Raw genomic sequence first — 16,557 nt, 5'->3', positions numbered from 1 at the left:
CCCACTACTGGGCATATACCCAGAGAAAACCGTAATTCAAAAAGACACATGCACCCCAATGTTCACTGTAGCACTATTTACAATAGCCAGGTCATGGAAGCAAACTAAATGCCCATCGACAGATGAATGGATAAAGAAGATGTGGTACATATATACAACGGAATGTTACTCAGCCATAAAAAGGAATGAAATTGGGTCATTTGTAGAGACATGGATGTATCTAGAGACTGTCGTACAGAGTGAAGTAAGTCAGAAAGAGAAAAACAAATATTGTATATTAACGCATATATGTGGAACCTAGAAAATGGTATAGATGAACCGGTTTGAAGAGCAGAAATTGAGCCACAGATGTAGAGAACAAACGTATGGACAGCAAGAGGGGAAAGCGGCGGGGGGTGGGGGTGGGGGTGTGCTGAATTGGGAGATTGGGATCGACATGTATACACTGATGTGTATAAAATGGATGACTAATAAGAAAATAAATAAATATTGAAAAAATGACATTAAATAAGTAAAACTAAATTGCCTAAAATACAGATATTAGATGGTTAGTTCTACTCATTTTCTAGTTAATTAACTTGTGGCATTCCAACCAACAGCTGGAAGAATATAGTTTGTTTAGAATATAAAACAAATTTTGGTAGCAAACAACTTTATAGTAACTTAAACCCTGTACTTTATTTTCATTGTATTTTTAAAATTAATAGACTTTTTTTTTTTTTTTTTTTTCCGGTACGTGGGCCTCTCACTGTTGTGGCCTCTCCCGTTGCGGAGCACAGGCTCTGGACGCACAGGCTCATGGGCCCAGCTGCTCCACGGCATGTGGGATCTTCCCGAACTGGGGCACGAACCCGTGTCCCCTGCATCAGCAAGCGGACTCTCAACCACTGCGCCACCAGGGAAGCCTCAAAATTAATAGACTTTTTAAGAGCAGTTTTAGATTTAAAAATTGAGCAGACAGTTCCCATATAATCCCTCTCTCCCCCTCATGGTTCCCCTGATTTTTAACATCTTCCATTAGCGTAGTGCATTTGTTACAATTGATTAACCAGTATTGATGCGTTATTATTAGTCCATAAAATCCATAGTTTAATTAGGGCTCACTCTTTGTGTCTTGTGTTATACAGTTAGTTCTATGTATTTTGACAAATGTTCTAGCTATTCATCCCTCATTCCCTCTCCCTGACTGCAGGCAACTACGGATCATTTCACTGTCTGCATAGTTTTGTCTTTACCCTACACTTTGGGTTGTGATCTCCTACAGTAATATAGCTTACTCTTTCCACCAGATAATATACAATGAGTCAGAGCCAGTAAATGTGACTCAGTATTCATGCTTCTCATGTTCCCTATTAGAGTTATTCTCATGTTCTTTATTAGAGTTATCCTCATTTACATTTCAGCTAATTCTTCTGCATTTTGATAAAGCATTACCTTCTTTGGTCAGTCTCTCTCTCTCTCTCTCTCTCGGAGAGAGAGCCTTAACTATTTTCTTACAATAAATTGTTTAAATTGTCACATTTTAAGTTTACTTTCTGGGTAAAGGACATTACAGTAGCAGACAAGCCAAAATTCTATGCACTGGGCTTAAGAATATATTTGATTGGGGCTTCCCTGGTGGGGCAGTGGTTGAGAGTCCGCCTGCCGATGCAGGGGATGCGGGTTCATGCCCTGGTCCGGGAAGATCCCACATGCCGTGGAGCGGCTGGGCCCGTGAGCCATGGCCGCTGAGCCTGCGCGTCCGGAGCCTGTGCTCCGCAACGGGAGAGGCCACAACAGTGAGAGGCCCGCATACCGCAAAGTAATAATAATAAATAAATAAATTTTAAAAAAAAGAATATATTTGAGTGGTGGTGGAGGGAGACACAGAACTGCCTTTCTAACTGTTTGTTTAGCCCAATCCTCACAGTTCACAGTGACACAGAAATTCAATAAGCATAATCATCTTAGGATTCAGAATTCATATGGCACAGTATGCTATACGCATACAACAGGGCCTTGCCTGCACCCAAGACCTTCATTATCATTATGACTCATGCCACTGGATCACATTTTAAATAAATCTATGTCAAAATGAATCCTACAAACACTTTTAATATTAATTCCTATTAAACTGAGAATCTTTGCAACATAACTGATATAATACCAGATTTATTAGGTTCACCCATCTGTGAAGAGTAGCATTTCCTTGGCTATTAAAAGTATATATTTTATTGACTAGGATTGTTTATTGACTTAAGGGTACAGCTGTTAAAGTGATCTGGCAATCGATCCTACAAGCACACTGAATTTATCAGCAAGATACCCAGACATTCGGAAATGGTCTTAATATTACGGCTCCAAAAAGCAAAGCTTCAGGCACTATTCTAGGATCTCTTGAAATTTGTAGTTACTTGAATACCAGATCATTCACTGGTCTTTTTTTTCTTATTAAAGATTTCATGTACCATAAAAGTAATACTCTATTCTTTTTTTTTTTTTTTTTTTGTAGTTAAATAAGTTGGATTTATTATTTGCTGCAGCGAGGGGAAACACACACCTTGGGGAAACATGGATGTGTTAGGAAGATCCTACTATATAGGATTTGGGCTTTGACTGAGTAATTTGAGGGAAGCAGGTGGGAGTTTGCTCTAGATTGGATGCTGTCAGAAAACAGGGATGATTCTATGAGTGGATATTTCAATAAGTTTTATCTTTAGGGAGGGGAGACTCACAAGAGGATAAGCTATAATTGGTAGAGAAGTAGCAGTCACTCATTTTGGCCAAAAGAGGGGATGTATGGTAACTTGTGGGCTGCACAGTGACCTTGGTTTTGTCTGTATTTAGATATAATTATGAAGTGGCCTTGTTTTGTCTTATTTTATCATGGTCTCAGAGTAACCTTGCATGGGGTTAGTGTTCTGTGAGATTGTTTCTGTTCAGTAGGGGAATAACATGGCCCACAGTGAGTGCTAGGCCAGTTTTCAAGTGTCACGTACCGCCCCCCTCCTCTTTTTTTCCTTTCTCACAAGTTCCAGGTGATGCTGATACTACTGGTCAGAGACCACCAGCCTTTGAGAACCACTCTCTGAGAGGGTAAAGAGACCTGAGACCTATGTTTGGAACAGGTACATAATAAAGTAATACTGTATTCTTCTTAATTAAAGGCAGTACTTCTGGTTACTATTAATTACATAAGACTAAATGAAATACGGCGATCAATGTTCAAGTTCAGGTGGTCACTGTAATATTCATAAAAAACACTGTACCTAAAGAAGAACAAAAACTGGTACTGAGAAAAATCAATATATGAAGTTAGGCTTCAAAAAGGGTGTCTTCAATGTTGGAATAATGTTGAAGTTAATTTTTGTGCATGGTGCAAAGGGTCTAAATTTATCTTTTCTGCATGTGTCCAATTGTCCTATCAATGCTTGTTGAAAAGATTATTTTTTCCGCATTAGCACCTTTGTTGAAGATCAGTTGACCATAACTGCTAGAGTTTATTTCTGAATTCACAATTCTGTTCCACTGGCCTAAATGTCCATCATTATGGCAGTACTACATTCTTGGAAACTGTAACTATTAGTTTTCTATTTCTGTATAACAAATTACCACAAACATAGCAATTTACAATAACACAAATTTATTACCCCACAGTTCTGTAGGTCAGAAGTTCAGGCAGGCTTGGCTAGGTTCTCTGCTTAGTTTCTCACAAGACTGAAATCAAGCTATCAGCTAGGCCAGGTTCTAACTGGAAATACCTGAGGAAGAACCTGCTTCCAAGCTCAGGCTGGTGACAGAATATAGTTCCTTGTGGCGGCAAGACTTAAATCACTCTTTTCTTGCTACTGGTCAGAGACAGCTCTCAGCTCCTAACCCCTTCCATCTTCAAAGCCTGCAATGGTATGTTGAATACCATTCTTATGCTTTCAATCTCTCTTTCTCTTTTGCTCCCAGCTGGGGAAAACTCTCTGCTTTTATCATGTAATTAGGTTAGGCCCATCTAAATATTATCTCCTTTTTATTATATAACATAACATATTATGGGAGTAAAACCATTTCGGCAGGGGTCAAAAGTCATAAAAGTAAGGTTAAAATTCTATCTACTATACTGTACCTTTAGAGTAAACATTAAAATTAGAAAGAGTGATCTTATACTTTACTGTTCTTCCTCAAATTTTTTGGCTATTAGTATTACTCTGCATTTCCATATAAACTTTAGGATCATCTTATCAATTTCTGTAAAAATGAAATTATCAAAATTTGCTGGAAATCTGATGGAGATTGCAACAAACCTATAGACTAAAATTTGGGGAAAATTGCCATTTTAATAACATTGAGTCTTGCAACCCATGAACATGGAATAATATCTTAGATCTTTATTTCTCTCAGAAATGTTTTGTTATTTTAAGTGTTTTTATTGCACTGCTTTTATTAAATATATCCATTTTTGAATTGTTCACTGGAAGTAAATAGAAATAACATTGACTTGCATACTGATCTTGTATCCTGCAACTTGGTGAACTTATTTATTAGTTCTATCATGTTTTTGTGTGTGTATGTGTTTGTGGATTTCTTAAGATTTTCTACATATAGGACCATGCTGTCAATGAATAAAGACAGTCTTATTCTAGTAATATAGAGAAAATTTTCTCCAACAGTTCTGCCTTCTGTCCTCCTCCCTTTGTGCAAGTACACATACACACACACACACACAACGTCTTTATATCTTAGAAGCTCAACAATACAGTTTTATAATTATTGTTTTATTCAGGTGTCTTTTAAGTTTTCTATTTAAGAAAAGAGAGATATGCAATTACTTTTACCAGTGCTCTATTTCTTTATGTGAATTTGAGTTGCTGGCTTATGTCATTTTCTTTCATCTGAGCAGACTTCTATTAGTATTTATTGTAAAGCAGATAAGCTAGCAATGAATTCTCTCAGTCTTTATTTATTTAGGAATGTCTTTATGTCACTTTCATTTTTGAAGGATAGTTTTATTTGATTGCCAGTTTTTTTTTCCTTCAGCTCTTTGAATATGCCATCCCACTGCCTCGTTCCTCCACTGTTTCTGATGAGAAGTCAGCTGTTAATCATATCTTTGTTCTATGTACAAATCTTTTATGCCACAAGGAGTTTAGTAGTACATTTGAGTCAGACATATAACATATCCAAAGGGCATAACATTTTTGATTTGGCTTCTTTGTCAGTTAGAAGTGTGGTGACACTTCTGGACTGCCAAGCAAATCTGGGCTTCTTATAACAGACTCAAAGATAGCTTAGTATAGATAGAATTAAAATAAATATTACACAGTAAATACACATTAAAATGCATAAGTAGGTTAGACAGAATTAAAATGGTAAGGAGCTCTATTAGCACATGCCTACATGAGGCAGTTAAAAAATGTTTAACCAAAAGAATACATGAAAATAATCACAGAATAGGAAATAGTCCCAAGACACTGTGGCCCTAAGCACTACAAAAACTCTTTTAACAAACTATAGAGACAATAGTAATGGAAACCACCCAGAAACAATTAAACATGCACTCAGCAATGATTTACCTATTATAATTCAGATTCTGTCCAGTCCATGACCTAGACCTAAATAAAGACAGAACAAGTAATCATAGGAAAAATGGAAATGTTTCTATAAAAGGCCTTTTACTAGATCAGAACAGCATGGATTCATTAATATCCATTGCCCATGGCTGAAAAGAAATGATGATTTTATCCATTTTAGAGAAAAGGGGGAAATCTCAAGATGAATCCAAATCTACCTTTTTATATCTACTTGGCAAAAACATGGAAGAGTTAAGAAAAACATTAAGGCAATCTTGCATAGAGACATTTTCAAACTGCAGTGGGAAAAGCTACTCAAAGTGCTGCCTAGGCTTTCTCTTAATATAAAGAATACTGTGGAAATACCATACCTCTCCTGAAATGATACAGCCTATCAAATAAAATTAAAATAGAAGTTATAAGCATCAGAGTTTAAGGTGACATTATTTAAGTTCAGATTCACACACACACAAAATAGTAACACTCAACTGTGACAAGAAGAGCTATATTCTAAAATGTACTCTGGTTAAAACTATGGTTACTAGATACTCCCATGTCCAAGAACAAGGTTATACTGTGGGTAAGTATTGTTTCTTAAGATAAGGAAATGGAGTAACAGACACACATCAGTGAGGTATCTCAGTCTAAATAGAACAAGTGAAAAATCTTTCTAGATTCCACAATGAAGAACTTGTAATGCTGAACAAATTACAAGATGAATGGAGAATGCATTCATCTTTGAGGCAAAGCAAGAAAGAGGATGGGGGGAAAAGCAAGGAAAAAATTCGCTCTGTAAATGGAGCAACTTCTTTTCAACCAAATGGCAGAAGTAAAAAGAAAACCATAAGCTAGCACATTCTTCTGAAGAACTGCAAATTTAATAAAATTATAAACAAAACCTATAATGAGCAAGTTGAGCCACATGGCAACCAACACAATGAAGAAACAAAAGAAGTCTCTTAAAGTCAAATGAATGCCTCATGAAAAATGAACTACTGCATCTCTATCACAAAATCTGAAGGTGAGTTTAAAAAAACCTTATTTCTTTTTGCTTTTTATCTATTTATCTATCTATTTATTTATTTATTAAACATCTTTATTGGAGTATAATTGCTTTACAATGGTGTGTTAGTTTCTGCTTTATAACAAAGTGAATCAGTTATACACATACATATGTTCCCATATCTCTTCCCTCTTGTGTCTCCCTTCCTCCAACCCTCACTATCCCACCCCTCTAGGTGGTCACAAAGCACCGAGCTGATCTCCCTGTGCTAAGCGGCTGCTTCCCACTAGCTATCTATTTTACGTTTGGTAGTGTATATATGTCCATGCCTCTCTCTCACTTTGTCACAGCTTACCCTCCCCCCACCCCATATCCTCAAGTCCATTCTCCAGTAGGTCTGTCTTTATTCCCATCTTGCCCCTAGGTTCTTCATGACTTTTTTTTTTTTCCTTAGATTCCATATATATGTGTTAGCATATGGTATTTCCTTTTCTCTTTCTGACTTACTTCACTCTGTATGACAGACTCTAGGTCCATCCACCTCACTACAAATAACTCAATTTCGTTTCTTTTCATGGCTGAGTAATATTCCATTGTATATATGTGCCACATCTTCTTTATCCATTCATCTGCTGATGGACACTTAGGCTGCTTCCATGTCCTGGCTATTGTAAATAGAGCTACAATGAACATTTTGGTGCATGACTCTTTTTGAATTCTGGTTTTCTCAGGGTATATGCCCAGCAGTGGGATTGCTGGGTGGTATGGTAGTTCTATTTTTAGTTTTTTAAGGAACCTCCAGACTGTTCTCCATAGTGGCTGTATCAATTTACATTCCCACCAGCAGTGCAAGAGTGTTCCCTTTTCTCCACACCCTCTCCAGCATTTATTGTTTCTAGATTTCTTGATGATGGCCATTCTGACTGGTGTGAGATGATATCTCACTGTAGTTTTGATTTGCATTTCTCTAATGATTAATGATGTTGAGTATTCTTTCATGTGTTTGTTGGCAATCTGTATATCTTCTTTGGAGAAATGTCTATTTAGGTCTTCTGCCCATTTTTGGATTGGGTTGTTTGTTTTTTGGATATTGAACTACATGAGCTGTTTGTGAATTTTGGAGATTAATCCTTTGTCAGTTGCTTCATTTGCAAATATTTTCTCCCATTCTGAGGGTTGTCTTTTGGTCTTGTTTATGGTTTTCTTTGCTGTGCAAAAGCTTTGAAGTTTCATTAGGTCCCATTGTTTATTTTTGTTTTTATTTCCATTTCTCTAGGAGGTGGGTCAGAAAGGATCTTGCTGTGATTTATGTCATAGAGTGTTCTGCCTATGAAAAAACCTTATTTTGAGAACAAATAAAATTTTATGTTTACCTGACATTTTGGCTACTCACAGGAAAATCAAATAGTTTCCCACAATCTCTAGTGTATTTGTGCTCTGGCATTCAAAAAACTGGATTTCAGATTAAGATCCAAAAGAGGGTTGGTCATAGAAACAAGGGCTTGTAAAGCAAATTTTCAATATTTTTTAGCTATCTCAAAGTTTTCTTGTCTTTCTCTCTTCAAGAAAATATGGAGTCAGACTGTTTAGGTTCATATCTTGATTTCCTAACTTGCTACCTGGATGACAAGGCAAGTCTCTTTTTCTGCCTGGGATTCCTCCTCTGTAAAATGGGGATAATAACTTCATTGGGCTACTGAGGGACTAAACGATTTAATGTGTGTTAAGAGCTTAGAACAGTACCTGGAGCACACAGTATTTACCATATTAAATTTTGTTAAATAAAAATTAAAACTTTATTAGGCCAACCTATATTAGGTTCTGAGTATAAAGAAACCAACAGGATGCTGTTTTTAAGAAAGCTTGGTGAGAGAGGTGGATGAACAAACAATGATTACAAAAGAACAAGAACAGTGCTATGATACAGATGAGTAGTCTATTTGTGAGCACATAAAGAGGACCTCTAACTTTACCACATCCTCATCCAGAGTGTTCACAATGATGCCCTTCCTGACAGGAAGTAGATTTGTCCACCAAATCCACCCAATTCCCATGAGGGTGAGTGAGAAGGTGCTTACCTTTGCTTAGCTAAGAAAAGCCTGTCACAAAGAACAAATCAGATAACAAAGGAAACGGGTGACAATCTCCACTTGGTATTCAACAAGAAACTTATTTTTCCTCTCTAGGTTCAAATAGCAGAGTCTACAAGTGCTCTCAATTTCATTTTCATTGTATGTACAATATAATCTAAAGTCTGACCACCGGGCACTTCCTGAAAACATGGTTTTAAAATTTTCTCATGATTAAGTCAAAATGAAAATTCAAAAGTATCTCCTTTTTTTTTTTTTTTTTTGCGGTACGCGGGCCTCTCACTGATGTGGCCTCTCCCGTTGCGCAGCACAGGCTCCGGATGCGCAGGCTCAGCGGCCATGGCTCACGGGCCCAGCCGCTCCGCGGCATGTGGCATCTTTCTGGACCGGGGCACGAACCCGTGTGCCCTGCATCGGCAGGCAGACTCTCAACCACTGTGCCACCAGGGATGCCCCCCAAAGTATCTCCTTTTGAGAGTATACTTTCTCCATACCTGTGACCAACAGTTTCTTCCTAGTATTTGTAATTTTTTTAGTTTTGCTCCTCAGGGTTGAGGTTAAGAGAGGCAGTGTTAACTATGATTGGTCTCTAGGGAAACCTCTAAGAATCACTCTTTTAAACATAAAACACTACCCTTTAGAAAGTTTTATTTTCCCCTCATTTCAGCAGTAGATAGAAAAAGGGCTAGGCCTCCTTATCTAGATGTCTTTAAACTCCCTAATGACTATTTCTTGACTCTCAGTCTATATCCTTAACTACTGGCAATTGAAAAGTCCCTCAGCCTCTCCTTCACTACCCTTGGCCAACGTTTTTGTGCCCTTTAACATCTGTCATAGAGACAGAGGGAGTGGCAATGTAAAGACTAAAGTCAGAAATCTGATCGTCATGTTATAATTTTCTCTAACCCGACCATGAGAGCATTAGGAAAGTGCCACCTTAAAAACTGCCTGCCCTTTTCAAAGTGGCAAAACAAATCCAGATAAAAGTATTAGCTTCCACCTTCCTCTGCCTCATTTTATAGCACAGGTTTTCAGAAAACAGAACAAAAGAAAGTATTTCCAGTTAGAATACAAATTAACCATTCATACTGTGGTTCTTTCTTATAAATATTGTGACTTCAAAAAAAAAAAGGGAGGGTACGTTAAAAGTCTAAGCTATGCCACATTCCAGCAAAATTATTATTCTTTCTTTTCTTTTTACTTTTCCATATGTCCAAACTTGAGGTTTAAAAATGGATCTTCTTAGCCGAAACTCTTAACCCATCTGAGACAGGTGCCTCTAGGTTGAACAGAACAGTGTTCTTTAGAAGGTTACAGAAAACCATTCAAGACCTGCTACTATTCAAAGGGAGAGGATAACCCTTTAGTTAGTACATTATCCATGTTTTAATAATAATATGAATGACTCTGACACTCTATATAGTTTTTTCTACAACATTTTAATATGAAAGCTATCCTCATCCATTTAAATTCATTTGGATATGAAAAAGACAACCAATGTCACTTGCTAGAGGGCAAGAAGTAAGTCTTCAGAACTTGTTTCACATCACAACTGGCAGGGTTCTGAACTTTCATTTAATTATATAATATATACTATTTGATGATATGTATATAAATGTTAATATGCAAACACTCTCATATATACTTATGTGATTAATACATATATACAAACACAAAATCATGCTAAATGTTCCAGTTTTCTCCAGTTAAAGCTTTTACAATTTGCCAAGACACTTTCATTACTCTAAAACTCTAAACATGAGTTAGAAGAGGCTTATGAGTAAAAAAAAAGAGCCCACCTGACCTTCATTAAGTAACAAGAGCAGTGGGTTTTCTTTATCACTCCTGCTGTGCTTTCATACAACCAGGAGCTTCCCTCCTGACCCAGAGCCTGCTTCAAGTAATCATTCCTGACCTCTGGGCCCCAGGAACAGAAGAGGAAAGGGAAACAGGGAAGTAAATGAAGCCAACTCAATCACATGCTGTAACTGTAGGTCTAAAGACAATGTTGTATACAGTGAGACAAAGTAAAAGGCAGATAACTCTTCTGACATCTTGCTGATCCATTAAAGACAAGAAAAGGTAAGAAAAAAGATGCTTACCTGTTGTTCCTGAATTTTAGCAGCACCAAGTTCTGAGAGAGACACAGTGAGCTTCTCCTGCTGTTCTGATAGATATTTCTGATAGAGGCTTAGAAGTTCTTGGCATTCTTTATACTGTAGCTGAAGAGGTGAGATTGCAAATTAAGGGAAAAAGCTAATAAATGGATTTAAACTGCATATATTGGTATTGTTTTTCAGATTTCAACAAACAAAATAGAGACAGAAATGTAACCATACTTGGTGAGAGTGCAGGTAAGCTATAGTCTTCAGATGAACACAGCATATGTGCCCCCCTCAAAATCATGAAACAATAATTCACAGGGAGTAACAATGTTTATCCTATTAAAATTTTTCTTTCTCAAGTCTTTAAATTTGATAAAAACAAACACATGCACAAGAATGAAGGTGGACCCCCATCTCACACCATATATAAAAGTACCTGAAAATGGATCACTGACCTAAATTTAATAGCTAAAACTATAAACTTTATAAAAGCAAATCTTTGTGACCTTGGATTAGGCAATGGTCACCTAAAAGCACAGCAATGAAGAACAAATAAATAAATTGGATTTCAAATTTTAAAACTTTGTGCTTCAAAGGACACTATTAAGAAATTGAAAAGACAACCTCCAGAATGAGAGAAAATATTTGCAAATCATACAAATGATAAGGTCTGGTATCCATATATATGTAAAGATGTTATGTGACTCAACAATAAAAACTATTACCTAATTAAAAATGGGCAAAGGACTTGAATAGACATTTCCCAAAATAAAATATACAAATGGCCAAGCAGCACAAGAAAAGATGCTTTACATTGTTAGCCATTAGCTACTAGGAAATGCAAATCAAAATCACAGTGAGATACCACTTTGCATTTACTAGGATGGCTATAATCAAAAAGACTGACAATAACAAGCACTGGTAAGAATATGGTGAAATTAGAACCCTCCCACATAGCTGATGGGAATGTAAAATGCTGCTGCTTTGGAAAATAATTTTGCAGTGCCTCAAAAAGTTAGACACAGAGTTACCATATGACCCACAATTCTACTCCAATGCCCCAAGATAATTGAAAATATAGTTTCACATTAAAAACTTATACATGCATATTCAGAGCAACATTATCCATAACAGTGAAAAAGTGAAAACAATCCAAATGTCTATCAAGTGACAAATGGATAAACAAAATGTGGTATACCTATAAAATGGAATATTATTCAGCCATAAAAAGAAACAAAGTATCCCTACATTCTACTATATGAGTAAAACTTGAATATATTATATGCTAAAGAAGCCACACACAAAAGGCTACAAATTCTATGTATGTTGTTGTTTAAAATACCTCTTCCAATGAGCCAGGGAAAAGAATACTTAGTTCTAAGTATACCAGATCACAAGTAAGAGTTACATTCATCCATGTTCACTTTCTGTCCTCCTCTCCAATTTTCTGAAGTACCCATTATGTGAGAAAAGCTAAATGGGGAAAAAAAGAGAAATGTCCAGAACAGGCAAATCCATATAGAGAGAAAGTATATTAGTGGTTGCCAAAGATGGAGAAGGGACACAGGGAGCACTTGCTGATGGGTATGCGTTTTCTGGGGGAGGCAATGAACATGATCTGGAAGTAGAAGGCTGTCTTTGCACACCTTTAGGAATATACTCAAAACCGTTGAATTCTATACTGCTAAAGGGTGATTTTTATTGTATGTGAATTATATCTCAATAAAGCTGTTACTAAAAAATTCAGGGTAGAAGTGATGATACTGTTCTGGTCAAAGTAATTACTGCCTAATTTACATAGGAGGTTCTAACTATATTAAACATAACAGGAGCCCGCCCCTGGTGGGGGAGTTGGACGGGAGGAGTGGGGGAGAGGAGAAACGAATAACTGAAGTCTCTCCAGTTTACAGCTTTAAATTTATTTATTTTGACGTGGATCTACTCGGCGCCAACTTGTTGGTGCTTCTCCCGCTCACCCCGGGCCAGGGCGTGTATTGACTTCAGTGTTGGCCTCGTGTTGTTGGTATTCACTATCCGATCCAGACAGGGAAGTGGTCAGTGTGTTTGTTGGGTGGGGTGGGAGGGTTGAGGGTGGAGAGGTACAAGTGGAAAAAGATGTACTGAAGGCCTGGAAATTTTCGCAGCAGGAAGTCAGGAGATTGACTCAGTCTTGCAGCGAGGCTCGGAGCAGACCAAGGTCGCAGGTAGAGGTCACACATGTTGAACCATGGGAGAAAGGAAGCAGGAAAACAGCTGGCCAAACAGGGATGTGCAGAGGGGTTCAAGGTGTTGGGACAGGAGGAATTGTTTCTACAGCTTTTTGCCTGTTATACAAATTATTTACTCTGAAGTTAACTCGCAAGCAAGTGATGGGTCTTATAACACACACAGACTCTCCATATATTAGAGCCCTTGGATTTATGTATATAAGGTACACACAGCCCCCTACAGATCTATGGGATTGGTTTGAATCCTTCCTTCATGATGAAGAGGACCTAGATGTGAAGGCTGGTGGAGGCTGCGTAATGACCATTGGAGAAATGCTACGGTCTTTTCTCACAAAACTGGAGTGGTTTTCCACTTTGTTTCCAAGAATTCCAGTTCCAGTTCAGAAGAATATTGATCAACAGATTAAAACCTGACCAAGAAAAATCAAGAAAGATGGAAAGGAAAGCGCTGAGGAAATAGACAGACATGTTGAACGCAGGCGTTCAAGGTCTCCAAGGAGATCACTGAGTCCACGGAGGTCCCCAAGAAGATCCAGAAGTAGAAGCCATCATCGGGAGGGCCATGGGTCTTCTAGTTTTGACCGAGAATTAGAAAGAGAGAAAGAACGCCAGCGACTAGAGCGTGAAGCCAAAGAAAGGGAAAAAGAAAGGCGAAGATCCCGAAGTATTGATCGGGGGCTAGAACGCAGGCATAGCAGGAGTAGGGAAAGACATAGAAGCCGTATTCGAAGTCGTGATAGGAAAGGGGATAGAAGGGACAGGGATCGGGAAAGAGAGAAAGAAAATGAGAGAGGTAGAAGACGAGATCGTGACTATGATAAGGAAAGAGGTAATGACTGAGAAAAGGAGAGGTCAAGAGAACGGTCCAAGGAACGGAGAAGTAGGGGTGAGGTAGAAGAAAAGAAATATAAAGAAGACAAAGATGATAGGCGGCATAGAGATGACAAAAAAGATTCCAAGAAAGAGAAAAAAACATAGTAGAAGTAGAAGCAGAGAAAGAAAACATAGAAGTAGGAGTAGAAGTAGAAATGCAGGGAAACAAAGTAGAAGTAGGAGCAAAGAGATATCAAGTAAACATAAAAATGAAAGTAAACATAACAGGATTATGATTAGATTTTTGTCCTATTTGTTTGGTTTTGCATAATGTCAATTTAGTCAATATTTCATTAATAAAAGCATCATCAGGAAATTTTCTGCCCATATACCTCCCTACATGTTTTACAGTCTAGTATGAAGAACATAGCAACCTAACTTGGGGTACCCTCTCTCACAGCTCCTCAAACTTGCAAAGTGCTCAGGAAGAAGATACTAAACTGCACAGATCGGGTGTCTGGAAGACAGGGAGCTCTATCCAAGGGAGAGTTCTCTGTTCCTCATTTCTCACTGTGGTAATTTCTTCCCAAGGCTCATTCTTCTCTCAGATCATTTCTGAATCTCCCTGACACCTAATTATATATGCTGTTGTATAAAAATTACTGTCCAATAAGATTATTCTGTATAAATACTTTTATAACAGGTCACCATGATTAAGGGTGGGAATAGTATTTCTTAAATGTCAAAAATGGTGACTGGCTTCAGTGTTCTTCTTAACATTTTCATAACCATATCATTGCTTCTGGGCAGATTCCTATTCTAATAACTTTTGCCAATCCTGACTGAATAAATAACCAATTGCTTCATTATTCTCATTGTTAACCTTTAACAAAAACCAGAGATGGCTTGTAGAAGAGGAGCTGGTTCATAATGAAAGGATAGGTTACTAAGCTAAACAATACATTAAGTAGAAGAGCATGTTTAATACTCAGCATCTTAAAAACAACCACAACAATACAATGAACAGTGGTCTAGATAAGCTAATATGTTTTCAAAGCCAATCTATATCAGACCAGGTTGGTTTTACATCTCCATGCTTTTCCTCAGCAAGTTCAAAAAGACAGGAATGATTTGTGGTGGTCCCAAGAGCCTCTGCCAGCTATGATGTATATAAAAAGAATTTTTTATTCTAGCTGTTACCATAGGCAATAATGTCTGTAATAGGTGAACATATTAGCCTGGACACAGAATATGAATTTGTCTCGAAAAAGCCAGCACAATTATACAGTCTAAGAGTTAAATGTCAGCATTTGAAGACAAATTATAGGCAAATTCATTTAAACACATGCTATGTGGCAGAATATAAAAACAAGCAGTCCTATCTTTATCAATTTTTTATATCTGTATTGATTCACCAGATTTTGAAATGCCCTCCCCTTTCCTGTAAAATCCAAAATATATGTACATGCAAAACAGTAATTTTCCTTCCTCCTTAGCACAATGAGACTTCAACCCTCCATCTGGAGAGAGAGATTTATGTTAGGAAAATGTACGTAAAATGCCTTCTTAACTGATTTGGGGGAGGGAGTACAGTGAGAAAGAAGACATATTTAACTCAAGCCTGGCCAACTGACAGAAAAGAATGCAACAGATGAAGGAAATTGAACCTAAGGGAAGGTGTGCACCAACCATGATGTGAACCTAGCATACTGCTGGTCTGCCCAACGACCATCAAGAACTGAGAGAAACTGCAGTCATCACAGCCTCATCAAAGAAAGCAAGCTTCGTAAGATAACAGAAATAAATATAAATTAATATTGAGCAACATCACATCAAAACCTAAACATATCAAATTAATTAGCTGAAATGGATGTTGGAAATGGTCATTTTGCAAAGCTTAAAGCCTTAACTCCAAAATGCATTATATAGAAAAATAAAACTAAAGATTGAAGCAGAATGAATAGGGAGATGAAAGAATAAAAACTGTGTGAGAAAAATCAGGGGTGGAAGTAGAAGGACCAGAAGACAGAATATACTAGTAGTATGCTGTCCAAGTGATTGTCTTAAACTGGAAGAATTCCTCTGGTGGAGCAGAGACCACTCCCATCACCCCATCTCACCCTTGCCTCAGGTATTTAGGATACTTGAATCTGGTAGTTTACTACATAAATCCTGATCTAATACAGAATGAAATGAAGAAAGGTCTCCATGAGAGGAGAAAAGGAAGAATAATCAATTTTTTTAAAACAACTCCATTTTGGGAACCGACTCCTCAGAAAAATGGCTGATTCCCATTCTGGGGTAGGGAAAGTACAAAATGAGCTTGAAATTCTTGTTATTTTAATGTAAGAAAGTGTTTAAAGACGAATAGATGAGGGCTTATCAAAAGGAATAGCAGCAACCCTGAAGGGGACTCAGCCAAATTTGGGACAATCTGAGCATCAAAAGGAATGACTCTAATTAATAGCAATTTAAATAAATAAAAATCTACCAGTTCAGAGTGATACTTCAAAAGAAGGGAAGAGTGAAAGTGGAAAAAATTGAAGTTCTTCTTTATAGAAAAATGCTAATTATTTAGAAGGAATGGTCAAATTTTAAAAATCACCACTTTGCAATCCCCAATGTAATAACTAATTCAGGTGAGGATCATTAATTGATATTAAAACCAGTACGTAAAAGGTTAATAAATAACATATTCATAAGGTGTCAAGATTAGTTATTTATAGCAAAGAAGAAAATGTACCTTTAAATGGTAAAATCTGGTAGTCATCACCTAAA

At 37.2% G+C, this 16,557-nt stretch overlaps 1 protein-coding gene and 1 pseudogene across 9 annotated transcripts in view; one reads left to right on the top strand and one right to left on the bottom strand.

Annotated features, from left to right (window-relative positions):
* KIAA1328 (KIAA1328 ortholog) overlaps positions 1-16,557 on the bottom strand; it is a 391,966-nt gene that overhangs the window by 246,656 nt on the left and 128,753 nt on the right. For all 9 annotated transcript variants that reach the window (XR_012325380.1, XM_019930365.3, XM_019930366.3 and 6 more), the window contains one exon: positions 10,736-10,863. Coding sequence is in view for 8 of the 9 variants with exons in the window: in XM_019930365.3 (XP_019785924.3) it covers positions 10,736-10,863 (128 nt within the window). In the remaining variant the exon portion in view is untranslated. The remainder of the gene's footprint in view (positions 1-10,735; positions 10,864-16,557) is intronic.
* LOC117307724 (uncharacterized) lies at positions 12,980-14,110 on the top strand (annotated as a pseudogene).

Source organism: Tursiops truncatus, chromosome 13, assembly GCF_011762595.2.
Source record: "Tursiops truncatus isolate mTurTru1 chromosome 13, mTurTru1.mat.Y, whole genome shotgun sequence".
Lineage (NCBI taxonomy): Eukaryota > Metazoa > Chordata > Mammalia > Artiodactyla > Delphinidae > Tursiops > Tursiops truncatus.
The sequence above is the reverse complement of the archived record's forward strand: the minus strand, read 5'-3'. Positions and strand labels throughout refer to the sequence as shown.